The sequence below is a fragment of the Capra hircus genome (genome assembly GCF_001704415.2).
Source record: "Capra hircus breed San Clemente chromosome X unlocalized genomic scaffold, ASM170441v1, whole genome shotgun sequence".
NCBI lineage: Eukaryota > Metazoa > Chordata > Mammalia > Artiodactyla > Bovidae > Capra > Capra hircus.
The window spans coordinates 51,312,452-51,336,672 of NW_017189516.1; the positions used below are offsets into that span (position 1 = coordinate 51,312,452).

The window sequence follows — 24,221 nt, forward strand, 5'->3', positions numbered from 1 at the left end:
TATTTTTTTTGTTGTTGAAGGGGGTGGTGATGAAAGTGTTCTAAACTATATTGTGGTGATGATTACACAACTTTGTGAATAAACTAAAGGCCACTGAATTGTCTACTTTAAATGGGTGAATTATACCCCAATAAACTTGTTATTAAAAAAGACTCAATATTTAAAGAATGTACTAACACTGGAACATTTGTGTATAAAGCATATCAATTTAAGAGCTCACTCTCTCTTAATCTCCGTCACTATATTCTACAGTGCTTAAAAGGACAGTCAGTGCTGTGAACTGCTAAGGGAATATTTGACTAAATCATAGTATATAATTTTTATAGCTACTAAGAATAAATCCAGCAATTTCTTTAATTCTTTTTGAAATCTCAATTGTTTTTAATTATATTTATTATTTTTATATAACATTTTACTTAAATTATATTGTGTGATACACTTATAAAGATACGATTGTTGAAAAATACAAATGATACAGAATAAAAATGAGAAGTCCCCTCCCACCTACCACTACCACGCTTCTTCCCAGAAATGGACATAGTAAATACTTTACTGTATATCATTTCCCAAACTTTTATTGTATGTTGCATTTTCTTTCACATATATGGGATAAAATTCATATTGTTCCACAAGTTGATTTTTCATTAACAGATATATTGTAGATCTTTCTGAGATCTTTTTATTGTTAAAGCTGGATTTACATATTGCTTTTGCAAGCTTGAAAAAGTCTTTCCCCACCCATCTATATTTTCTTCTAGAATTTTCGTATGTTTGACCCCAGGAAATTCTTCATTTAACTCCTTAAAATATTTTTTACTTCATGAAGTAGCAACTTTACTATTAGGACACATATTGAAAAAAAGAATTAGACCATTTTTTTATTAGTTAACTGGACATCTAGTAGCTGTCTTAAAAATATGAACTTCAGAACTGAAAAACACCATCCTGTTTCCAAATCATATTCTCTCAATAGCTAGTTCCAAAATAATGTCACTATATCCTCTATAAAAGTCTTTCACCAAGGTTCCTCTGCTATTAAAATGGACTCAACCTTTCATTATTTCAATAAAAGGAGTAAAGAGAAGCATTTTATCAAAAGAAGAGACAAGCTTGCAAAACAGACCTGCAACTGGCCTTGCTCATCAGCGTATTCGATGGACTGGAAGATGGTGAGGGCATAGCGTTGTCTGGTCTTCAACCGGGCTCTGTAACCTCGGTACCAGTTCTGTATGACCAATGCGGCTTTTAGTGCTACAGACCCACAGGATATGAAAGACAAAGAAAAACAGTTACTATGGAGCTATGGGTGGGGTTGGGGGACGATAAGTGCTTCAGAAAAAAAATCAGTCCACCTGGATTCCTAGGTTCTAAGAACATAAAAACTACAGACAATGAGATGTAACTTTATGCTTTTGTACAATGTCCTCAAGTCTCAAATAGGACTAATGATGACACAGCCATCAGAGTAGAATTTTTGAATCCTATCTCTGCTGATTACTGTCTATGTGATTTGGGGAAAGTTATTAGAGCTTTCACAGCTTTACTTTCCTTCTCTGGCACTACTTAGGCATATGAAGTCTATGCATGCCCTATGAAGTAGCAATTCCATCCTTCACTATATACCCCAAAGCAATTCTCACACAGGTCATAAAGGAGACATACAGGGATACAATAATTCTTTGTTGGTGGCAATAGGGAGTTTAACACCAATGCAGCCCGGCTGTCCATTGCTAGGAAGGAGAAAATGTGATTGTGGTGGATGCACACCATGGAGTATTATGCCACAATTGGAAGCAACATTTTACAATGTGGATGGGTCTTAAAAATATAGTACTTTAGTCAGAACAGTTATTAGAAATGAGAGACAGAATATAACATATCATTTTATATAAATTTTCAACACACATGAAACCACAAGGTATGTTTCATAAGAATATACAGAAAGGAAAAGATATGAAAAATAAGAGATCGGTTATTCGTGAGGGGTGGGTAAATGAATGAGCATAGAGCACATGGCTAAAGGGGAATAAGCTAGTGAACTGCCGTAAGAAACGGTCTCGTGCAGACCAGTATGACAATGCACAACACACTGAGAAGTATGATTCACTCCACCTTCTGCACCTGTGATTCAACTGTTAAAAGAGCACACCCCCCGCTCCTTCACAGAGTTACTGCTGCTGCTGCTGCTAAGTTGCTTCAGTCATGTTCGATGCTGTGTGACCCCAGAGACGGCAGCCCACCAGGCTCCCCCATCCCTAGGATTCTCCAGGCAAGAACACTGGAGTGGGTTGCCATTTCCTTCTCCAATGCATAAAAGTGAAAAGTCAAAGTGAAGTCGCCCAGTCGTGCCCGACTCTTTGCGACCCCATGGACTGCAGCCCACCAGGCTCCTCCGTCCATGGGATTTGCCAGGCAAGAGTAATGGAGTGGAGTACCACTGCCTTCTCCACACAGAGTTACTATGAGGATGAAATGAGATACCATAGGTGAACAGTTTAGTCCAATGCCCAGTGTAAAACACTTGATAAATAAATGGCAACTACAGTGACAAGTATTGTTTTGCTTATAGATTATTCAGGCACACTGGCTCTCTTCTGGGCCTGGGAGCCTCTGAACCATCCTGCAGCTTCACAGCTTTGAAGAAAGAAATCAGGTGAGAGATAATGAAATTTAAAATATAGTCTCTTATGCCTTTCTCAACTTTTAGAGTGACGAGTAATCAACACCAGCTGGCTCCTTTTATTCAGGCTATAATTTTTCCCAGTTAGCACATAAGAATTAAGAGTTGACTCTAACAAGAACAATTTGAGTTCGGAAAGCAGCAATCCAGCCTCTCAGTTTAGTACTGCCGTGGTACAACGAGTATACACTAGTCATCTGAGGGTATTTGTTTGTGAACTTCTCCAAGGTTGTCAGATTCCAGAGACTGTCATTTCATTATTCAGCTTCCAGAAAACCCCAAGAAACAGGCATAAGGTCAAGTATCATTACCTTTACAGGGGAAAACCAGAGGGAGAAGAAATCAAGTGACGTTCAATATCACAAAGCAAGTAATTGATAGTACAATGTCTGAAAACTCAAGCGTTCTCGCCATATCATTATGTGCAGCGCAGGCACACCTGAAAGGCCTCTTCTGTGGGACAGTCATTGTCATAATCAACCAACTCTCATCTCAGGGGCTCTCTGTCCACCAAGCATAACAGAACTCTTCCAGGGCTATTTCCTGGGCACGTACTGAGGACCAGGCAAGGGATTCATCTCTGTAGTCAGTCCTTGCCACCCTGTGAAGCTGGGGGAGACGTACTTAAGGGCACGTAGCCAGTAAGTGGAAATGGACAGCAATGAATTGAACCCAGGTCTCAATGACCCCATAGCCCAAGATCTTAAGTTCCATAGAGCCATTGATCTTTTCAGTGCCTCTTCATCTGCTTAGTGATGTCGTAGAAAAAACGACCACTAAAGTCTATTTAGTATTAACAACACCAAAAAAAAAATCAAGTTTATTGTTATTTCTATAACTAACAGTAGAGCAAAGTAGCACCATAAGTTCAACAGTCTACTATAAGACATTTAGTCCCACAAGTATTATCATCTCCATGTTACACATAAGGAAACTTCAGCTTCAGAGAGGCTAGCAACTTCTAGTACCCTCAAAGACTTTCTAATTATATGTAATATTTCATTTACGAATTCACAAACTACTGTGAACAAACAGGTTACCATCTCAGAAACCAAGACCCGAAAGAGCCGTGCAAACCAGGATGCACAAGACTCCCTCAGAGTCCACGGTCTTGGCTCAAACATCACCTTCTAAGTGAGGCCTTTCCTGACTACCCCTTGAAAATGGCACCCAGCCCTCCACTGCTTATCTCCTTTATTTTCTCTCCACAGCACGTGTCACCTTCTGATAGAGCATTTGTTTCACTCATTTGTTACTGACTCCTTTCACTAGACTGTAATCTCCATTACAGCTGGGATTTTGGTCCACAGGGTTAGCTGCTATAGCCCCTGGGTCTGGAACCATCCCTGGAACATAGTAAATGTGCAATAAATATTTATTAAATGACTGACTTACTGAATGGAATTACTATTCAATTAAAACTTACTGTCTTGTGTTTCTCTTCATGCTAATTGGTGAATCTTATGCTTGGTTTGGCTTTTTAAATAGGAGTTTATTCGACAGTCCTTTAAATAAGAAGTTTTATATTCAGAATGATAAGGCATTTAAAGACTCTGCTTTTGAAATTCTGCTGGCAGAGGCCTCCTGAGGAGGCAACAGGATGAGTGAATATTTAATGTAACTTTAAATCAGGAGAGAGACACGAGTGTGATAGAGCTGATTAAAATGAATTCAAATGAACTGGAAAAAGAATGAACCGTCTAGAAGCAAAAGACTTGAAACAAGAAGGGAAAGCATCTACTGCCTCAGCTGTCCAAAGCACAGAGAGAATAGGGTATGGCTCAATTGCGGGACCACAGTTTTCACTGACACTTCTGTTTACAGGTGTCTGCCATCTGCTAGAGTATATGGCTGTCCCAGTGAGACTTCCAGCTTCATCGGAAAACCAGCTCAAAGCGCATACACGGCCAGCAGACAGGAGATGGTCACAAAGTCTGCTTCCTGAGCAGCAAGCAAGGCAAGGACCCTATGAGGCTTGCTCCTTCACAAACTCTGGCATCCCTGCCAGCAAGCGCACAATACAGCATCCTTGTCCCTGGAAAGCATTTTTCTTAAACAAGAGAGAAATAAGAGGAAAGCCTGAGGTCCAGTCTTCAAACAATGACAGATGCTTAAACACAACTATCACTTTTCCAAATGACAAAAGAGATCATAGTTTTATTATTCTTGGAAATATCTGGCTTTCCAGCCAGAGAAGGGGAAGAAAAAGAAGTCATTTCTCTGACTTTTAATTACTCACACACTCGCCCACCCACCAACCCATTCACATGGGATAGTAAAAATAAGTTCTGAATTTATAATCTGGAGATTTCCATTTTGGTCCTAACTCAACCAGGTGCAAACTGTGTAACCTCAGGCAAATCGCTTAACCTCTCTGATCCTCAATTTCTCATATGAACAATGAGAATTTGGAATTATATAATCTCTAAGATTCTTTCCAATTATAAAATACTCTAATTCATTCCTCTTTTTTTTTTTTTGTAGTGCCCCAGCTACAGCCTACCAAGCCTATAGCAAAGCTGAAAATAACCATTAAAGGATAAAATAGGATGTGTAAATGTGAACACTCAAATCAGAACCTTCTGGGTACAAAAGACAAATTCTAAAGGCTACTCAAAAAAAAAAAATCTGAATTATCTGTGTAGAAAAATCCAAGCCAATTACTAATATCCTTGGCTTTCCCATCGAGAAACTATAGCCATCATAAACCATTAGACAAAAGCAAAAATCAGAAGAAACAGATGTCTATCTTGTGAGTTGTACCTTTTATCATTAAAAATATTCATCTTTGTTTCATTTTAAAATAAATAAATAATTTTAATAAAAAAAAAAAAGAAACTATAGCTAAAGTTTGCTAGCAACTGGTCTAGGAACAAACAGTTCACCTATTACTCTTCCTTTAAATGGCCTAAAACGTGATTACTGTGTACATTTGTTAACTGGTTCAAGTGATAGCCAACAGAAGATGGGGAGAAATGGATGGGGAAAAAAGTGAAGAAGGGGTGCGGATACAGAGACAATGGGAAGTCCAGAACATTCAATGAAAATTGAGAGATTATGAGAATGGGATAACAATCATTTGATCATAAAGATCCCAGAGAGGTCGAGGTGATCCAGGTGGCCATGGTAGCCAGGAAATGGGAGGGAACAGCTGAAGTGGAGCAGCAGAATGATTGTTCTAAAACAATCATTATCATGAAAATACAAATTTTTAAAATAATTATTGTAAATAAATTTAGCTATGTAAAAGATTTACTATTATTTTAAATAATTAAAATATTTTCTTGTAAGAAGTATGTTGTACTTAACAATTCAATTATGACCTTTACTCCTCACTCAAGAAAAAAACTTAAATACCTTAACTACAATTTTGTTTTACGTCTTCTTTGTTATTAATTACTAACTGGAGTTATACTGCCACATTCATTCACCCAAGATCAAATATAATTAGCATTAAATCTTTGAATTTTGCAGCTGCTAGAAAGATAATGTAGTATAAAGCCATAACCATATAGAAAAGTGTTCTGATTATAGGAAACACAGGCATATCTTGGGGAGATTTAGGTTCCAGACAACCACAATATAATAAATAATGCAATAAAGAGAGTCACATAAATTTTTTCCTCAGTGCATATAAAAGTTATGTTTATACTATATTATATCCTACTAAGTGTACAATAGCATTGTCTTAAAAAATGTACATACCTTAATTTAAAAAATACTTTATTACTAAAAAATGTCAAAACAATTACAATAGTAACATCAAGGATCACTGATCACAGATCACTGTTAACAACCATAATAAAATGGAAAAGGTGAAGGTGAAAATACTGTCAGAATTATCAAAATGTGACAAAGAGAGACATGAAGTGAACAAATGCTGCTGGAAAAATGGTGCCAATAGGATTACTACAAACCTCAATTTGTAAAAAATACAATATCTGCAAAGCACAATAAAGCAAAGTGCAATAAAACAAGGTATACCTAAAATTGGCAATTGGGGCTGAGGTACTGCCCTTTGTTAAATTGAATTGATATGTATCTGTAACAGGATTTTCTAGTAATTAAGAGGATCCAACTATAAGGCTGGCTTCTTGGTGAATTTAGTCAAGGCTGGAATTTGGCCAAAAACAGTAAAGAAGTGGGACTTCATATCCTTTCAGCAATACCTTCTACAGTACTAGAGTGGCTATCTAAAGAGTCAATGTCAGAGTCTCATAATACTTGACATCTCTAAAGCAGAGATGGATTAATTATGCAGTAAAAAAGGAAAAGATGAAGATGAATTTAAGTGGTATAAAGAACAAAAAGGTTAATTGGCTTTTTGTTTGCCTGTTTCATGTAAGCAATAACTGTTTGTAGTGTCAATCCTACATAAACCATAAGGCCAACACATTATCATATTAAAAAGTAAGTAACTAAAAATTGTTATTGAGAGGGATCATAATTTCAGATGGAGACAGTAGTCTCCTTTTACAAAGAAATGTACTTGTCTAAAATGACTCCCAGTCGAGGCCAACAAACCAGAGTTTATAGTATATGATATGAGCTCAAAATAAAGATACAGCAGCTTTGACATATTGATGATAATTAAAGCCACAGGAGTAAAGTCACCCAAGGAGAGCATTAGAGTGACCAAGTAAGAGAGCCGAGAGAAACCCAGAGAAGCCCCAATATTTAGAAGCTGGGAGAAAATGGAGCCCTCATAAATAGTTCAAACAGAGACAAAATAGGAAAACCAGGAGAAGAGGCTGTCACTGAAGCTAAGAGCTATTGAGTATTTTAAGATGGGAGTGTACAGGAGGGCCAGGTATTGCCAGAAGTCAAGCAAAATAAGTACTGAAAATGCTCCATGGGATTTCAAGGTCATTCAAGAATTTGTCTACATCATATTCCATGGGGTGGGATAAATAAAAACGTAGGAGACAGCAGTGTGAATGCACCCTTCAGGGGCAAGCTCAGAAAAACAGGCAAGAAAGCAGAGTGAATGGAGAAAACAAGAAGGCTAGGGAAGGCTCTTCTTCCAAAGGGAAAGAAAACATAGCTACAAAGGCACTTCTGCACAACTGGGGAATTCTGAATATGAAATATGCCAGAAAATATTACTCTATTAATTTTACTTTTCCAGTGTAATATAGTTATTATAGTTATGTAAGAGAATATGCCTCTTTTAGGACATTCAGTTCAGTTCAGTTGCTCAGTCGTGTCCAACTCTTTGCGACCCCATGAACCACAGCACGCCAGGCCTCCCTGTCCAACACCAACTGCCGGAATCCACCCAAACCCATGTCCATTGAGTCAGTGACGCTATCCAACCATCTCATCCTCTGTCATCCCCTTCTCCTCCTGCCTGCAATTTTTCCCAGCATCAGGGTCTTTTCCAATGAGTCCATATACATTACCCCTTTTCAGAAACCCAGGCCAATCCACAGCCCTCATTTTGGGGGTCTGCTGGTTGTGACTTTTCCCCAGTTCCCAGTTGCCAATTTGGGAATTGCTGGTGGTGCACACAGTGCCTTCTCTTGGCCAGTTCACTGTCAACATCTCGATTATGGCTGTTGTGATGAAGTGCACACGTCTGTTTGTCTTGTTTTGTATGGATAAAGGCTACTGCTAATAGAAATCTTGGAGGCCGAAAAAAGCTGTGAAAATTGGTGGGCATAAGTCAAGTTTGAAAGCTATCAAAGTACTTGCCACCTAACTCTAAAATACCCTCATGTTAGGGCAAGGTGGTCACTGAATGGGTTAGATTGACATTAGGTTGCCTGCCAACCTCAAGAAAATTTGTGTAATGAGTTACACTGTAAAACATCATGCAATCTCCAATACAACAGCATATTCATCTTTCTTAGCTCTGAGAGATCCAAAGGTTTAACTAAATGTAAATAAATAATAATAACATCTAGGGTCCTTAAATTCAAGGAGTTAAGTGTGCCAATTTCTGACACATATGTTTATTTTATGTCTAAAAACTATAGTTCACGAAGTTTTAAATATCTACGAAAAATAACAAAATCTTATCAAAAACAACCTGGAATTAGACAAGATCGTTGTTTTGGATCCTGGGAACTTACCTTGAGAGCCATTAGGTTAGGGGCCCCAAAATATGGCTGAAGGAAATGTGGGTTGTAGCTCATATGCAGAGAGATATGGCTGGACAGAAATGTGGGTTAAACCTCATTTGCAGCTGAGGATCCTCCTAAACTGTTACCAGCCCTCAGGGAAATTACAACGGCCATTAAGAGGAACATTCCAATTAGATAAGATCATTTAAGAAGTGCACTTGAAAGCAGGGTTCCTAAATTAAACAAATAGAATGGGACATCTATTTTAATTGGTACGTACAATTCCAAAAAGCTTATAATTCCAGAATAGCTTCATTGAAAAATTCACTGAAAAAGGCCAACAAAAAATTAGACACAGAGATACCTACAACAAAAGACTGCAAGACAGACGCAACTTGTACTACCTGCCACCTTTCCTCCTCTAGCTGAGTCCTCCTAGTAATCCTCAGTCTAAACCATCTTTCCACTCTAAAGAGACTACAAAACCTTGAAAGTCGGCCAAGTTACTGGACTTACACCCCCATATCTACCCTTGAAGGAGGGCTCTCATGTGGATCCCTCTCAGAGTTGATAAGACTCTGAGGGACTTTATGGGGAAACTGCTATGTTATTTCCTTAAACATCCAAGGGAAACTAAATTCGTGAAAAATCTTGGCATCTGGCAGATATTGGAGCTATACATACCCTCTACATTAAATCCCCCTTGGAGCCTGCAGATGGGACCCTGGGAAAACTGGCAGAAGCCAGCTAAAGGTGAGAATTCTTCCCAGAATCAGCTATCCTACACCAATGCTTATAGTACCCAAAAAAAGAAAAAAATTTAAACAATTTTTGTACCTTCTATGGGGATGCCTCTTAAGTCCAAGAGGTTGTCAACATTTACTGCCTGTGTCAACTGAAAATTGGGAAATGCTTACTGTTTGTCCCAAGTGAAAACTGACAAGATATTTTAAAGGATTTTTTAAAAGTAGCTCTATGGTCAGATGTTGGTCAGAAAGTGAAAGCTGATATTCAGAGCCTGATAGGAATGTTTTTTTAGGTCTCCTCCACTAAACCAAAATGAAACTATGTACCCAGAGGGAAAGAAAAACCTTCTGAAGCCTCTGGAAAGGATTTACCAAAACCTTTCAAAGGCAAACAGCTCTAAGTCCAGAAAATAGAAATCTTTTAATTTCCATCTAGGTTAGAAATCTTGTTCCTGATATACAGAGGGGTATGTGAGGGGCTGTGTGTGTACACACACAGAAAAAAAGCAAATTAAGAATAATGTAGCTGAATGGGAGGATCAACCTATGATGTCATTTTAAGTTGCAACCCAATTCCCTGAGGAAATGAAAGCAACTATCCTTATTTATAAATCTTTGTAAAACTGAGAATACAACTCCAGAGGCAGTTCACAGTCCACCTATTCCTTTTACAAGTCCCCATAAAGAAAGCTGAGCACTGAAGAATTGATGCTTTTGAACTGCGGTGTTGGAGAAGACTCCTGAGAGTCCCTTGGACTGCAAGGAGATCCAACCAGTCCATCCTAAAGGAGATCAGTCCTGGGTGTTCATTGGAAGGACTGATGTTGAAGCTGAAACTCCAATACTTTGGCCACCTGATGTAAAGAGCTGACTCATCTGAAAAGACCCTGATGCTGGGAAAGATTGAGGGCAGGAAGAGAAAGGGACGACAGAGGATGAGATGGTTGGATGGCATCACCGACTCAATGGATGTGGGTTTGCATGGATTCCGGGAGTTGGTGATGGACAGGGAGGCCTGAGGTGCTGCGGTTCATGGGGTCGCAAAGAGTCAGACACAACCGAGCAACTGAACTGACTGAACTGACTAAACCTCCCTTATTTATCTTGTTAAGTTTTGAAAAACTTACAAAAGCTTGTAAGTTGTGTAAAAAAAAAAAATCTGGCCTTAGGAAACCAAAGTACCCCTTAGTGGAACTTGCATTCTTTGTCTGTACCTTTGAGATATAAATATTCTATGAACTTTTTCATTTGACCATTTCCTTATGGTAAAGGAAAGGGAAAACAGTCAAATCAAAAACAGGCAAATAAAAAAATCTTCTAAGTGTCTTCCCAAAAAAAATTCGTAAAAATGCTTTGACCCACCTGAGCAGATAACCTTAGCTTGCTCTACCTACCAGAAAAACAATTTAGATTCAATTTATTTTACAACTAGTGAATTACTGTACCCAATTAATGGCAGTAATTTTAAAACAGAAGCTATAAGGTCCCTGCTAGCAACTATCTATTTATGTGTGTTTATGTGTGTATTATAGATGTACAGTATTTTCTGCCTTCAGAGGGTACTGCCAAAATTACTATGTAAGACAGCTCTATTTAACTGGCTCAAAGAAATGAAGCACTTATAGAAATTAAGTGAAATAAGTAAACTGAATGGATGCAAATGGGATAAAAGTTTTTAGGTGAGCTTTCCTTAATGGCTTCTCTGTATCTTTTTGGTAACTTGAAATCTTAAAGTTTTGCCAAGTTAAATTAAATGATGGATAGTTCATTTCCAAATAAGGTAAAATAATGAAATATTGATTACTGAACATAGGTTTACTACTTTTGGCTTCCTTTTACAGGGTAGGTGTTGCAAGAGGGCATCAGAGGGCAGACATACTGAAACCATACTCACAGAAAACTAGTCAATCTAATCACACTAGGACCACAGCCTTGTCTAACTCAATGAAACCAAGCCATGCCTGCAGGACAACCCAAGATGGGTGGGTCATGGTGGAGAGGTCTGACAGAACGTGGTCCACTGGAGAAGGGAATGGCAAGCCACTTCAGTATTCTTGCCTTGAGAACCCCACGAACAGTATGAAAAGGCAAAATGATAGGACACTGAAAGAGGAACTCCCCAGGTCAGTAGGTGCCCAATATGCTACTGGAGATCAGTGGAGAAATAACTCCAGAAAGAATGAAGAGATGGAGCCAAAGCAAAAACAATACCCAGTTGTGGATGTGATTGGTGATAGAAGCAAGATCCGATGCTGTAAAGAGCAATATTGCATAGGAACCTGGAATATCAGGTCCATGAATCAAGGCAAATTGGAAGTGGTCAAACAAGAGATGGCAAGGGTGAATGTTGACATTCTAGGAATCAGCGAACTAAAATGGACTGGAATGGGTGAATTTAACTCAGGTGACCATTACATCTACTACTGCGGGCAGGAATCCCTTAGAAGAAATGGAGTAGCCATCATGGTCAACAAAAGAGTCCGAAATGCAGTACTTGGATGCAATCTCAAAAACGACAGAATGATCTCTGTTCGTTTCCAAGGCAAACCATTCAATATCACAGTTATCCAAGTCTATGCTCCAACCACTAATGCTGAAGAAGCTGAAGTTGAACAGTTCCATGAAGACCTACAAGACCTTTTAGAACTAACACCCAAAAAAGATGTCCTTTTCATTATAGGGGACTGGAATGCTAAAGTAGGAAGTCAAGAAACACCTGGAGTAACAGGCAAATTTGGCCTTGGTATGCGGAATGAAGCAGGGCAAAGACTAATAGAGTTTTGCCAAGAGAACGCACTGGTCATAGCAAACACCCTCTTCCAACAACACAAGAGAAGACTCTACACATGGACATCACCAGATGGTCAACACCAAAATCAGACTGATTATATTATTTGCAGCCAAAGATGGAGAAGCTCTATACAGTCAGCAAACACAAGACTGGGAGCTGACTGTGGCTCAGATCATGAACTCCTTATTACCAAATTCAGACTCAAATTGAAGAAAGTAGGGAAAACCGCTAGACCATTCAGGTATGACCTAAATCAAACCCCTTATGATTATACAGTGGAAGTGAGAAATAGATTTAAGGGCCTAGATCTGATAGATAGTGCCTGATGAACCATGGACTGAGGTTCATGACATTGTACAGGAGACAGGGATCAAGACCATCCCCATGCAAAAGAAATGCAAAAAAGCAAAATGGCTGTCTGGGGAGGCCTTACGAATAGCTATGAAAAGAAGAGAGGTGAAAAGAAAAGGAGAAAAGGAAAGATATAAGCATCTGAATGCAGAGTTCCAAAGAATAGCAAGAAGAAATAAACAAGCCTTCTTCAGCAATCAATGCAAAGAAATAGAGGAAAAGAACAGAATGGGAAAGACTAGAGATCTCTTCAAGAAAATTAAGAGATTACCAAGGGAACATTTCATGCAAAGATGGGCTCGATAAAGGACAGAAATGGTATGGACCTAACAGAAGCAGAAGCTATTAAGAAGAGGTGGCAAGAATACACGGAAGAACTATACAAAAAAGATCTTCACGACCCAGATAATCATGATGATGTGATCACTAATCTAGAGCCAGACATCTTGGAATGTGAAGTCAAGTGGGCCTTAGAAAGCATCACTACAAACAAAGCTAGCGGAGGTGATGGAATTCCAGTTGAGCTGTTTCATATCCTGAAACATGATGCTGTGAAAGTGCTGCACTCAATACGCCAGCAAATTTGGAAAACTCAGCAGTGGCCACAGGACTGGAAAAGGTCAGTTTTCATTTTAATCCCAAAGAAAGGCAATGCCAAAGAATGCTCAAACTACCACACAATTGCACTCATCTCACATGCTAGTAAAGTAATGCTCAAAATTCTCCAAGCCAGACTTCAGCAATACGTGAACCATGAACTCCCTGATGTTCAAGCTGGTTTTAGAAAAGGCAGAGGAACCAGAGATCAAATTGACAACATCCGCTGGATCATCGAAAAAGCAAGACAGTTCCAGAAAAACATCTATTTCTGCTTTATTGACTATGCCAAAGCCTCTGACTGTGTGGATCACAAGAAACTGTGGAAAATTCTGAAAGACATGGGAATACCAGACCACCTAACCTGCCTCTTGAGAAATCTGTATGCAGGTCAGGAAGCAATAGTTAGAACTGGACATGGAACAACAGACTGGTTCCAAATAGGAAAAGGAGTACGTCAAGGCTGTATATTGTCAACCTGCTTATTTAACTTATATGCAGGTACATCATGAGAAACGCTGGACTGGAAGAAACACAAGCTGGAATCAAGATTGCTGGGAGAAATATCAATAACCTCAGATATGCAGATGACACCACCCTTATGGCAGAAAGTGAAGAGGAGCTAAAAAGCCTCTTGATGAAAGTGAAAGAGGAGAGGGAAAAAGTTGGCTTAAAGCTCAACATTCAGAAAACGAAGATCATGGCATCCGGTCCCATCACTTCATGGGAAATAGATGGGGAAACAGTGTCAGACTTTATTTTTCTGGGCTCCAAAATCACAGCAGATGGTGACTGCAGCCATGAAATTTAAAAGGCGCTTACTCCTTGGAAGAAAAGTTATGACCAACCTACATAGCATATTCAAAAGCAGAGACATTACTTTGCCAACAAAGGTCCGTCTAGTCAAGGCTATGGTTTTTCCTGTGGTCATGTATGGATGTGAGAGTTGGACTGTGAAGATGGCTGAGCGCCGAAGAATTGATGCTTTTGAACTGTGGTGTTGGAGAAGACTCTTGAGAGTCCCTTGGACTGCAAGGAGATCCAACCGGTCCATCCTAAAGAATATCAGTCCTGTGTATTCATTGGAAGGACTGATGCTGAAGCTGAAGCTCCAGTAGTTTGGCCACCTCATGCAAAGAACTGACTCACTGGAAAAGACTCTGATGCTGGGAGGGATTGGGGGCAGGAGGAGAAGGGGACGACAGAGGATGAGGTGGCTGGATGGCATCACTGACTGGATGGATGTGAGTTTGTGTGAACTCCGGGAGTTGGTGACGGACAGGGAGGCCTGGTGTGCTGCGATTCATGGGGTCGCAGAGTCGGACACGACTGAGCGACTGAACTGAACTGAACTTTACAGGGAAACTGGGTCTCCTAGTAAACACAGCTTCTGCCACACTGAAAAGTTTACTGAGAGAAAATTTAATTATAAACAGTATAAAAAATTATAAAATATATTTAGAAATTTCCCAAACCACAGAATGCTAAAAGAGAGTTCATAATTGGTTACTTCTTTATTTTCACTAAAAATTAAGGTTTCTAAGGGTTAAGAATTCTAATATATGTAATGAAAACTACTAAAAATCAAGGTAATTTTCTCTGTATATAAAGAAAATAAGATGTATGCTTTTAGCAAAAGAGGGTATTAAGAAAGGAAACGCATGTTGTTGAGGGAAAGGGAAGCAATTTTATCCTAAATTGAGGCTATTTCAGGAGAAAGAGGAAAAACTAGGGCAAGATTTGAATGTTAAAAAAAAAAGCTTTTGTAAAAATTTGTGCCCCCCACCCTCAAATCTCACAAAACAATTTTATGTGTGGTCAAGATGATTAAGATTAAAATCAATTTATTTAATTAAAAAAAAGATGATGAGTTTTTAAATTGGTTTTCTCTTTGTTAAAAGGACAGGTTTTATTGGATTCTTTGTCTTCTCTTGAAAGTGAAAGTGAAGTTGCTCAGTAGTGTCTGACTCTTTGCAACCCTATGGGCTGTAGCCTACCAGTCTCCTCCTCTGTCCATGGGATTTTCCAGGCAAGAATACTGGAATGGGTTGCCATTTTCTTTTCCAGGGGATCTGCCTTACCCAAGGATCAAACTCAGGTCTCCCACTTTGCAGGCAGACTCTTTACCCTCTGAGTCACCAGGGAATCCCTGTTTTCTCTTAGTAGGACATTGAAAAAAACTTTTCCTTACCTTTTAAAGTAATTTGCCTAGAAAACAAAGATTCTGTGTTTTGTCAAAATAATTTGCCATGTTGTCTTTATCAGGTCTTTGATTACCAAAGAAAGCTCAATCTTCTCTATTAAAAGATCTAAGGTGTTTACTGCTATATTTAAAATGGTTAACCAACAAGGGCCTACTGTATAGCACATGGAACTCTGCTGGGTGTTATGTGGCATCCTGGATGGGAGGGAAGTTTGGGGGAGAATGGATGGATACATGTATATGTGTGGCTAAGTCCCTCTGCTGTTCACCTGAAAATATCACAACATTGTTAATTGGCTATACCCCATACAAAATAAAAGAATTTTTTTTAGATCTAAGGTGTTTAAAAAATAACTTTCTGTGTTTTTCTGCAAAGTCTTTGTCACTATGATTAAATGGATAACTAAGTATCATTTCTCAGTGACCTATGATCCTATTTGACAAGTGTTTTAAAACTTTTTTTGACAATTCTGACAAGCTTCCCCAAAATAAAGTTCTAAATGAAATTCTTTTTAACCTCGAACTAACTTTGGTATTTTCCAGAGGGCCTCTAGAATATCTCAAGAGATTTGTTTCCTCTCCTCAAAAAAATGAAGATGCTTAACTAATCAGACTTATTTGATATGTTAAGTTACATAGCAAGAATCATCAAATAACAAGTAATACTAAGCCTTTATGTTGTACTTGTGTAAGTTATAAATGTTCCAGAAACCATATGCAATTCCTAAAGTCTGAATAAAATGTCCTGGAATAATATTATCATCATAATTCCAGTTATCATTTGACAATGTTGGCTATCACAGAAATAACCACATTTCCTTGTCAATTCCATTATAATTAATTCTCATTAGAGAATAAATGCTCATTATAACAATGGGCATTTTTTAAAGTCTTCTGTCATTTACAGTTATTATTTTACTCAGATGCTTCTGCAAAAATGTTGCTGCAGAAGTGACCCATCTTCAAGGAGATTCACGGAAAGGATTTGGCAAACACGAGTTTCTGATAACTTTAAGATCATAATATTGAATTGGTCATCTCACACTGGTCAGAATGGCCATCATCAAAATGTCTACAAACAATAAATGCTAGAGAGGGTGTGGAGAAAAGGAAACTCTCTTATACTGCTGGTGGGAATGCAAACTAGTACAGCCACGACGAAGAACAATGGGCAGATACCTTAAAAAACTTGGCATAGATCTGCTATATGATCCAGCAATCCCACTGCTGGACATACACCCTGAGGAAACCAGAACTGAAAGAGACACATGTACCTCACTGTTCGTTGCAGCACTATTTACAATAGCTAGGACACGAAAGCAACCTAGATATCCATTGGCAGATGAATGGATAAGGAAGTTGAGGTACATATACACAATGGAGTCCTACTCAGCTATAAAAAGGAGCACTTGAGTCAGTTCTAATGAGGTGGATGAACCTAAATCCTGTTATACAGAGTGAAGTCAGAAAAAGACAGACAAATACTGTATATTAGTGCTTATATATGAAATTTAGAAAAATGGTACTGACGATCCTACATGCAGGGCAGCAAAGGAGACACAGATGTAAAGAACAGACTTTTGGACTTCATGGAAGGAGGAGAAGGTAGGATGATTTGAGAGAATAGCACTGAAACATATACATTACCACATGTAAATCAGACAACCAGTGTGAGTTCGATGTATGAAGCAGGGCACCCAAAGCCAGCGCTCTGGGACAACCTAGAGGGATAGGGTGGGAAGGGCAGCAGGAGGGGGGTTCAGGATAGGGGGGGACACATGTATACCTATGGCTGATTCATGTTGATGTATGGCAGAAACCATCACAATATTGTAATTATCTTCCAACTAAAATAAATTAAAATTTAAAAAATACTGAATTGGGTAAGAATTTCTAGAACTAATGGGGGAAAATGGATTAAAGCAAAACAAGAATTAATAACACAGAACTGAATGAACTGAAAAGGGTGATTATAATTTTTATTCCTTCTTGCCTGAAGCACTGATGGTTCTTTAATGTTTTGCTTTTCCAGATTTGACGAAACTTTTTCTCTTAAGCTATCTATGACTTAAAACAATTTGGTAAAATACTTTCGTAAACAAATATGAAACATTAACTTTTTCTCCCTACCTCTCTCCTCCAAAATTTGGAGACTCTTGAGCATTCTATTTATGGCAAAATAGTTACTTACATAAGCTGAATGAGAATCTGTTATCCTTATAACAGGACACAATTGGAAACACTGGTTACAAAAGCTTTAACTGGAATGTTATATTTGAGAGAGATGTACATAGACTCAGATATGACCAGACAGCTTTAAAGAACTAAGGTTGACTTTATGGAACCAATAAAGTCCCTTAGAAAAGTCAACCTGGTACCTTACTTACATGGTTCCAGCAAAGCAGTCTTAAAAAGAACCCATATGGTCAACTGCTATTCTTGCTGCATCTATGTAAATAATCAGGCCAAGTACAATGCAAATAAATTAGTTTTATTGTGATTATCTTTGATTTTTTTATCTCTTATTTTAAAAAATGGGGGTAATTCTAGAAAGAAAGATGTTTGCACCTTTGTAGATATTATATCCAATTCATTGTCTTTGAGATTTTGTTAAATACCTATAAATTAGACCAGATCCTATATTCTTATAGTTTCCTCAAATATCTGGCTATAACTCACCAAACTAATGTTTTCAATTTTCTCCTACCCTTTTGACTTGGAATTACTAAGAACAAAGACTGCCCTTGAATCTCCTTGGAAGGGACTATACCAGATATGCTTCACTACCGAGATGACAGCCAAACTTCAGGAACTTGAACCTTGGGGACACATTTCACAGCCCAAGAAGGCTTCACCTAGTATCTGTCCTACACAAAGGCTAGCGACCTCCAAATCAGACTGACAAAAAGACAAATAGCCGGTATTGATATGGACTGCTTCCTCCCAAGACGCTGGATCACGACTTCATACTTTGGGACTCCCCTGGTGAGCCAGTGGTTAAGACTCTGTGCTTCCACTGCAGGGGGCACAGGTTCAATCTCTGGTCAGGGAAACTAAGATCCCACATGCCTCAAAGGGCAGCCAAAAAAGTTTTTAAAAAGCAGACTTCATACTTTAAACATGAAACCCTTTCTTCTTCTCTTTCTTTCCTTCACTCTAGGATTGGCCTGGAAAGGTAACACCATCCCCAGTATCTCCCAGCCCATTGCCAAGGGGAGGGGTAAACTTTCACTGCTAAATTTGTCATCATCAAAGAAACCTGAGCTGTCTCTTTACAGTACTACCTTATTGGAAGTAGTTTGTGCCCTGACAGGATTTATCTTTGTCCATGGTGATTAACATTCTCCTTGGGTCTATGAATACCTAGATGACTGGTGCATAACTGGGCAATGTCTCTTAGGTGACCTAACTATTCCCCTAACTGTCCACAGAGACACCTCATTGGTCAACTTCCCCTGAATCTGCATTGTCAAGTTATAAAGAACCTACCAGGAGGCTTTCATGATTCAGGATTTGCTTTCTTTGGCTGGTCCCTACTTCCCTGGTCAGAAATAAATGTAAATAGGCTATGATCAGGAATCTCTCCTTAACTCTTTATCTTACTGCAGAATTTGTTGCTAAAGCAAAAGCTGCCCAGTGAAAATCCTGAGACTCTATGGCCAAAGTTGTTCTTGCTAACTGGATAGCCCTTGATTATTTTAATTAAAAATTTTTTTTTAATTGAAGGATAATTGCTTTACAGAATTGTGTTGGTTTCTGCCAAACATCAACATGAATCAGCCATAGGTATACATATGTCCCCTCCCTCTTGAACCTCCCTCCCATTTTCCTCCCCATCCCACCCCTCTAGGTTGTTACAGAGGCCCGGTTTGAGTTCCCTGAGTCATATGGCAAATTCCCGTTGATGGATAGTCCTTGATTATCTTTCACCTTTGTAAGGCAAGTGTCTGCTGTGGCCAACACCACCTGCTGCACCTAGATTAACATTTCTGGCAAAGTTGAAACTCAGCTACATAAGATCACGGAACAAGTCACTTAAAAAGGTAAATCCTTCAAGGGTCTTTCCTTGACTTATTTGATTTTGATTGGTTTGTGTCTTGGGCACCACGGTTTTGAAGTACACCGCAAATACTGGGAATTATCCTGCTTATCATAATCACAGTAGTCTCCCTGGAACACTGTATCCTCTCAAAAGCTTTAAAAGAATGATTGCAGCCATTCATCACTAAGCAAATGAACTCTCTAACACTGGAGCATCAGAAAAGGAATAAAGAAAATGACAGACTTAAAAATTGTGAACATGAAGTCACGGCCTGTGCATATCACAGAGATTAAGCAAATAACATTGACACAAAAGATCAACAAAAATTGCAAGAACTCAGAGATTAGCTGGGAGTGGTACTAATGTTTCGTTTTGTTTAATATCTTTCAGGCTGAGAGTCTGATGAAAACAGGGGAATTGGTTAAAAAAAAAAAAAAAAAGAGGCAACAGGCCCCAAATGGAGTCACTTGTACTAAGCTCCATGCCAGCAAACAGAAACTTAGCACCTAACCTAATTGCATTTTCAGCCTCTCCTAGAAATGTAATCTTAACCTGTCTAGAATTTCCTGGCCAGCACTAGTGAGGTAATCAACCTGACAGACCCCTGTTTTTCCCCAAAGGAAGTTGACCTTGCCTGAAATAATTCTTTTCATTTACGATTTCCTTGTCCCACTCCCTTTCTGTCTTTAAAAACCTCTCCTTTTCTGCAGCTTTTTGAAGTTCTTTTCTGTTTTCTAGATGGAATGCTGCCTGATTCATGAATCATTCAATAAAGCCAATTAGATCTTCAAATTTGCTATGTTGAATTTTATTTTTCTAACAGATTGCTATTTAGTATTTTTACATTTTTAGGCAACAACAGAGGACAAATATTTTTTAAAAGAACAATATCCATTAGAGAAAATTTCCATTGTCATAGCTTAAAAGCATCAAACTTCAAAGCCAAAAACGCTAGATAGCCTTTGTAGGAGACCTAGCACTGAAAATAAATGAATAAAGTGGTCTCAAGGGAAGAAATACAAGAAAATATAGTGTTTTCAAAGTGCTGTACAGGAAAAAATAAAAGGTAATAGATTATTCATTCAAAACCCATCAATATAAAATTTTAAGTGTAAAGTGAAGTTCAGGAGAAGGAAATTGCAATGTTTAATTTCTGGTTTTTTGGATAAATTCCACTTTTACATGTCAGAGCAGCATATCAAAAGGAGCATGAACTTTGGTATCTGTCAGAGCTGGTTCCAATTCAGACTCAGACATCAACTAGTACATGACTTTGGGCAGCTCTTTAATCTAAGTCTCCATTTCCTCATGAAGAAAAAGAAATTAATCAAAGCTTCCTCCAAGAGTTTTGGCAACAACTATTCTCTCCCATACTGCATATCACAAAAGAATCAAACTAACAACAACAACACAACAACAATGCTACTTCTCTACACAGAAGGCAGATAGCCCACAAGAAAGGGATAGCTTCAATTTTATATGTAGGCTATTCTTTCTCAAAAAATGCCATGATACTCTGGAGGCAGAATGCTGTGGTGGGGCTCAATGACCAAGGTGGGGAAAAAATCCATCACACTAGTCAGAAGTAAGCTCTAGGCCTGGCTCTGCCACTTACTAGTTATGTCTTAAGCAAATCACTTTGCCTCTCAAAGCCTCAGTTTTCTTTTCTACAAACTGAGAACAATCCTTCACAGGTTGTGAAGATCAAATATATGTGAAAGATTTTGTCCAACTATAAAAGCACTATGCAAATAAAAGGTACTTTACATGCATATATTTAGCTAGCTTCCAAGAACAGCAGTTTTGGAAGGCACCATGGAAGGGTGTAATGGTTAATGCAAAAAACACCGTATTCAGAACTCCTTGGGTTCAAATTCCAACTCGGGGATAACCTTGACAAGTACTTACCTAATTACTGAGCACAAGATTCTTCCTCAGTACAAAAAGTAATGATAACACTTTACTCAGGTTTACTGCAAGGACTAAATATGTGTAAAATATTGTCAATACTCTCTGTAATACAGTTAGTAATAAGGAAATAATAACTATTCTTTTCTATCAAGAAACCTTTCAAAACTTTCATACCCCTTAACACAGAAATTTCATGTCAAATCACCCAGATATGGAAATAATCCAAAATAAGGAAAAATCTTTACATGAAGAAATTATCCAATGTAAATTCTTCAAACCTAAATGTCAAATATTGAGGAATAATTAACTATATTATGGCCTATCCACTAATGAAACTTTTAGCAATGGCTAAAACATTTACAAAGCATAACAATTTGAGAAATGTTTACACAATAATGTCTCAGTGCCAAAAGCGAGGCTATAAAAAATTTTTGATCATCCTAAATGATGATCAAAAATATACACTATATCAAAAAAAACCTGGGTAGCAGAATGATGAACGATTATTATTTCCAGTTGCTTTCTCAATCTTATAATATTTTTGAATGAGAAAAACTTTTTATGGTAAATATAAATAAACACACTGTATCAGTTTCCACAGATTACTATGGAATTTATAATAAACATTGATTGATATATTCAACAAAAGATAATGGAAAACTAAAAAGAAGGGAATACTCTGAACAAGTATGTGCTAAGAGATAATTCAGATGATGTCAGGGAATGTTTAACAGGAGGATTCCTACATGCTGTTTCTCACAAGTCCTTTGTTTCTTTTTACTATATTAAGGGGTGCATTTATCACATAAGGTCTTAATGTTGTAGGTTGGCCTTTTGGTCTTTCATATGGGTAGATTTGAACATTTTGATAAATTTCTTTTACTTTGATTTGAGAAATTCCTGCAGTTTGGCAAGAGACCTTTTGTATAGGCCAGGATTGGGGCCATAATTATTTGGAAATAAGTAATATTAGATCCAGTGTCAAGGAGACCAGAAAATCTTTTATTATTAATTTTGATATTTATATTTGGTTGGGCATATTCAGATACCAATGATGTCCATAAGGATTGTTTTTGATCTGTACTGCTGAATCTGCCTGTCCAAACATTATTAGAGGAGTTAATAGAAATGTAAGGCAAAAGAAGTAATTGAGCAATTTCGTCTCCCCTTTAGAATTGCCATAGAATCTGAGATGACATCATAATTTGAATCTCTCCTTTATAATTTGAATCAATTATTCCAGGGTGAACAGTAATTCCTTTAAAAGCCAATCTAGATCGGTCAAATAAAAGACTGAAGGTTTGTAGGGGCAGGGGTCCAAAAAGTCCGGTAGGTACTCTAGAAGGGACTGCTTAAGGGTAAAGGAAAAAAATCATCTAGGGCTGGTATATTAACAGTAGCATTGCCAGATGTTGAGTGTTTGAGGGAAAAGATAGAATTTGCCCCTGGTTTTTGTTGTAGGTAGGGTCCCCTGTTTGGAGTCACTTGGAATAGGTTTTCCATCAATATCAAATTTAGATTTACAATCTTTGGTCCAATGCATTCCTCTATGGCAGCGAGGGCGAATTCTTGGAGGTTTTTTATTAGCCTTCTTAGGGCAGTCCCCTTTTCAATGGTTTTTATCTCTACATGTAAAGCATCCTTCATTTCCCTTTTTAAAGGTAGTAGCCATTGTTTCAACTAGCATTTGCATCTTTTGAGTTTCTGATCCTAGATTCTGACAAGCCTTCAAATAATCAATAATAGTCCCAGTCTGCAGTGACAGCTCTCTGACATTATTGATTTGCATTCTCATAAGCAAGTAATTTCTCTAGCTGTTTCTTGGTTTCTTCTCCAATTACAGTATGGGAAATAGCAGTTTCTAATCTCGCTAAAAAATTAGTATAACTTTCATTAGGTTCTAACAAAGGAGAGACTTTTGGAGTTGCGCCTATTAGCAGAGGAGGAGAATTTGGAGCAGCCGGGGCAGGGCTAGTAAGAAAATTTTGAAATATTTTATGTTGTTCTAATTGGGCCTTTTGTAAAGTTTTATCATCTAATTCATATTTATGCAATAAGTATTCTGTCTGTTGTTGAATATCGTGAGGGCTAGAAATCAATTGGAATATTTTTTCCTTGCTTGGTGGCTCATTCAACATTTTCTTTGACCCGGTGCCAAATTTCTAAATCAAAACTGCATTTATCAGGGAACCAAGGATTACATTTAACCACTGTTTGAAAGCAAGCCTCTATTCATTGGTGTGAAACGAAAAGTCCCTGAGCTTTAAACAAATGGTGAAGTAAAGTAGAGAAATGATGGGGCTTTCCAGCCATTTGACCCATGTCTTAGTACCTACTGACCTCAATAGGTCCTGACCTCTATTGAGGTCCCGAGTCCCTCCGACTGAAATGCCACATACACCAGTGTCCCTGTTCTGGGACGCCACTTGTTGGGGTCCTTTAATTGACTGGGACCTGGCAGTCCAGAGTCAACGATAAAAAAGTTAAAGAGAGAGCTGAAGGGAGGGAGAGAAAGAGAGAGAGAGAGAGAGAAAGAAAGAAAGAAAGAAAGACACAGGGACCCCAAGCTCTGATGGAGCAAAGGTGTTTTAATGATTTCTCTGTGAGTATATAAAGGCTGTGGTACAAGAAGCTCCCTTCGACAATGATAAAGATCAGAAAACCAAATGTACAGCAACTGTTACCAATGGAACAAGGGATTAATAATGGTCACAAGGTCAGGAGACAATCCACATCTCAAGAAAGGGGATCAAGACTAAGCAGTTTTGTCGTAAAGAGAATGTTTACTAAAGGAGATTCAAGCCTGTCTCACATAATGACCTCAGTTCCTGGGAG

At 38.2% G+C, this 24,221-nt stretch overlaps 1 protein-coding gene across 6 annotated transcripts in view; it reads right to left on the reverse strand.

Moving 5' to 3' along the window:
• PPEF1 (protein phosphatase with EF-hand domain 1) overlaps positions 1–24,221 on the reverse strand; it is a 147,335-nt gene that overhangs the window by 77,905 nt on the left and 45,209 nt on the right. For all 6 annotated transcript variants that reach the window (XM_018044018.1, XM_018044019.1, XM_018044017.1 and 3 more), the window contains one exon: positions 1,124–1,251. In XM_018044018.1, coding sequence (XP_017899507.1) covers positions 1,124–1,251 — 128 coding nt within the window. The remainder of the gene's footprint in view (positions 1–1,123; positions 1,252–24,221) is intronic.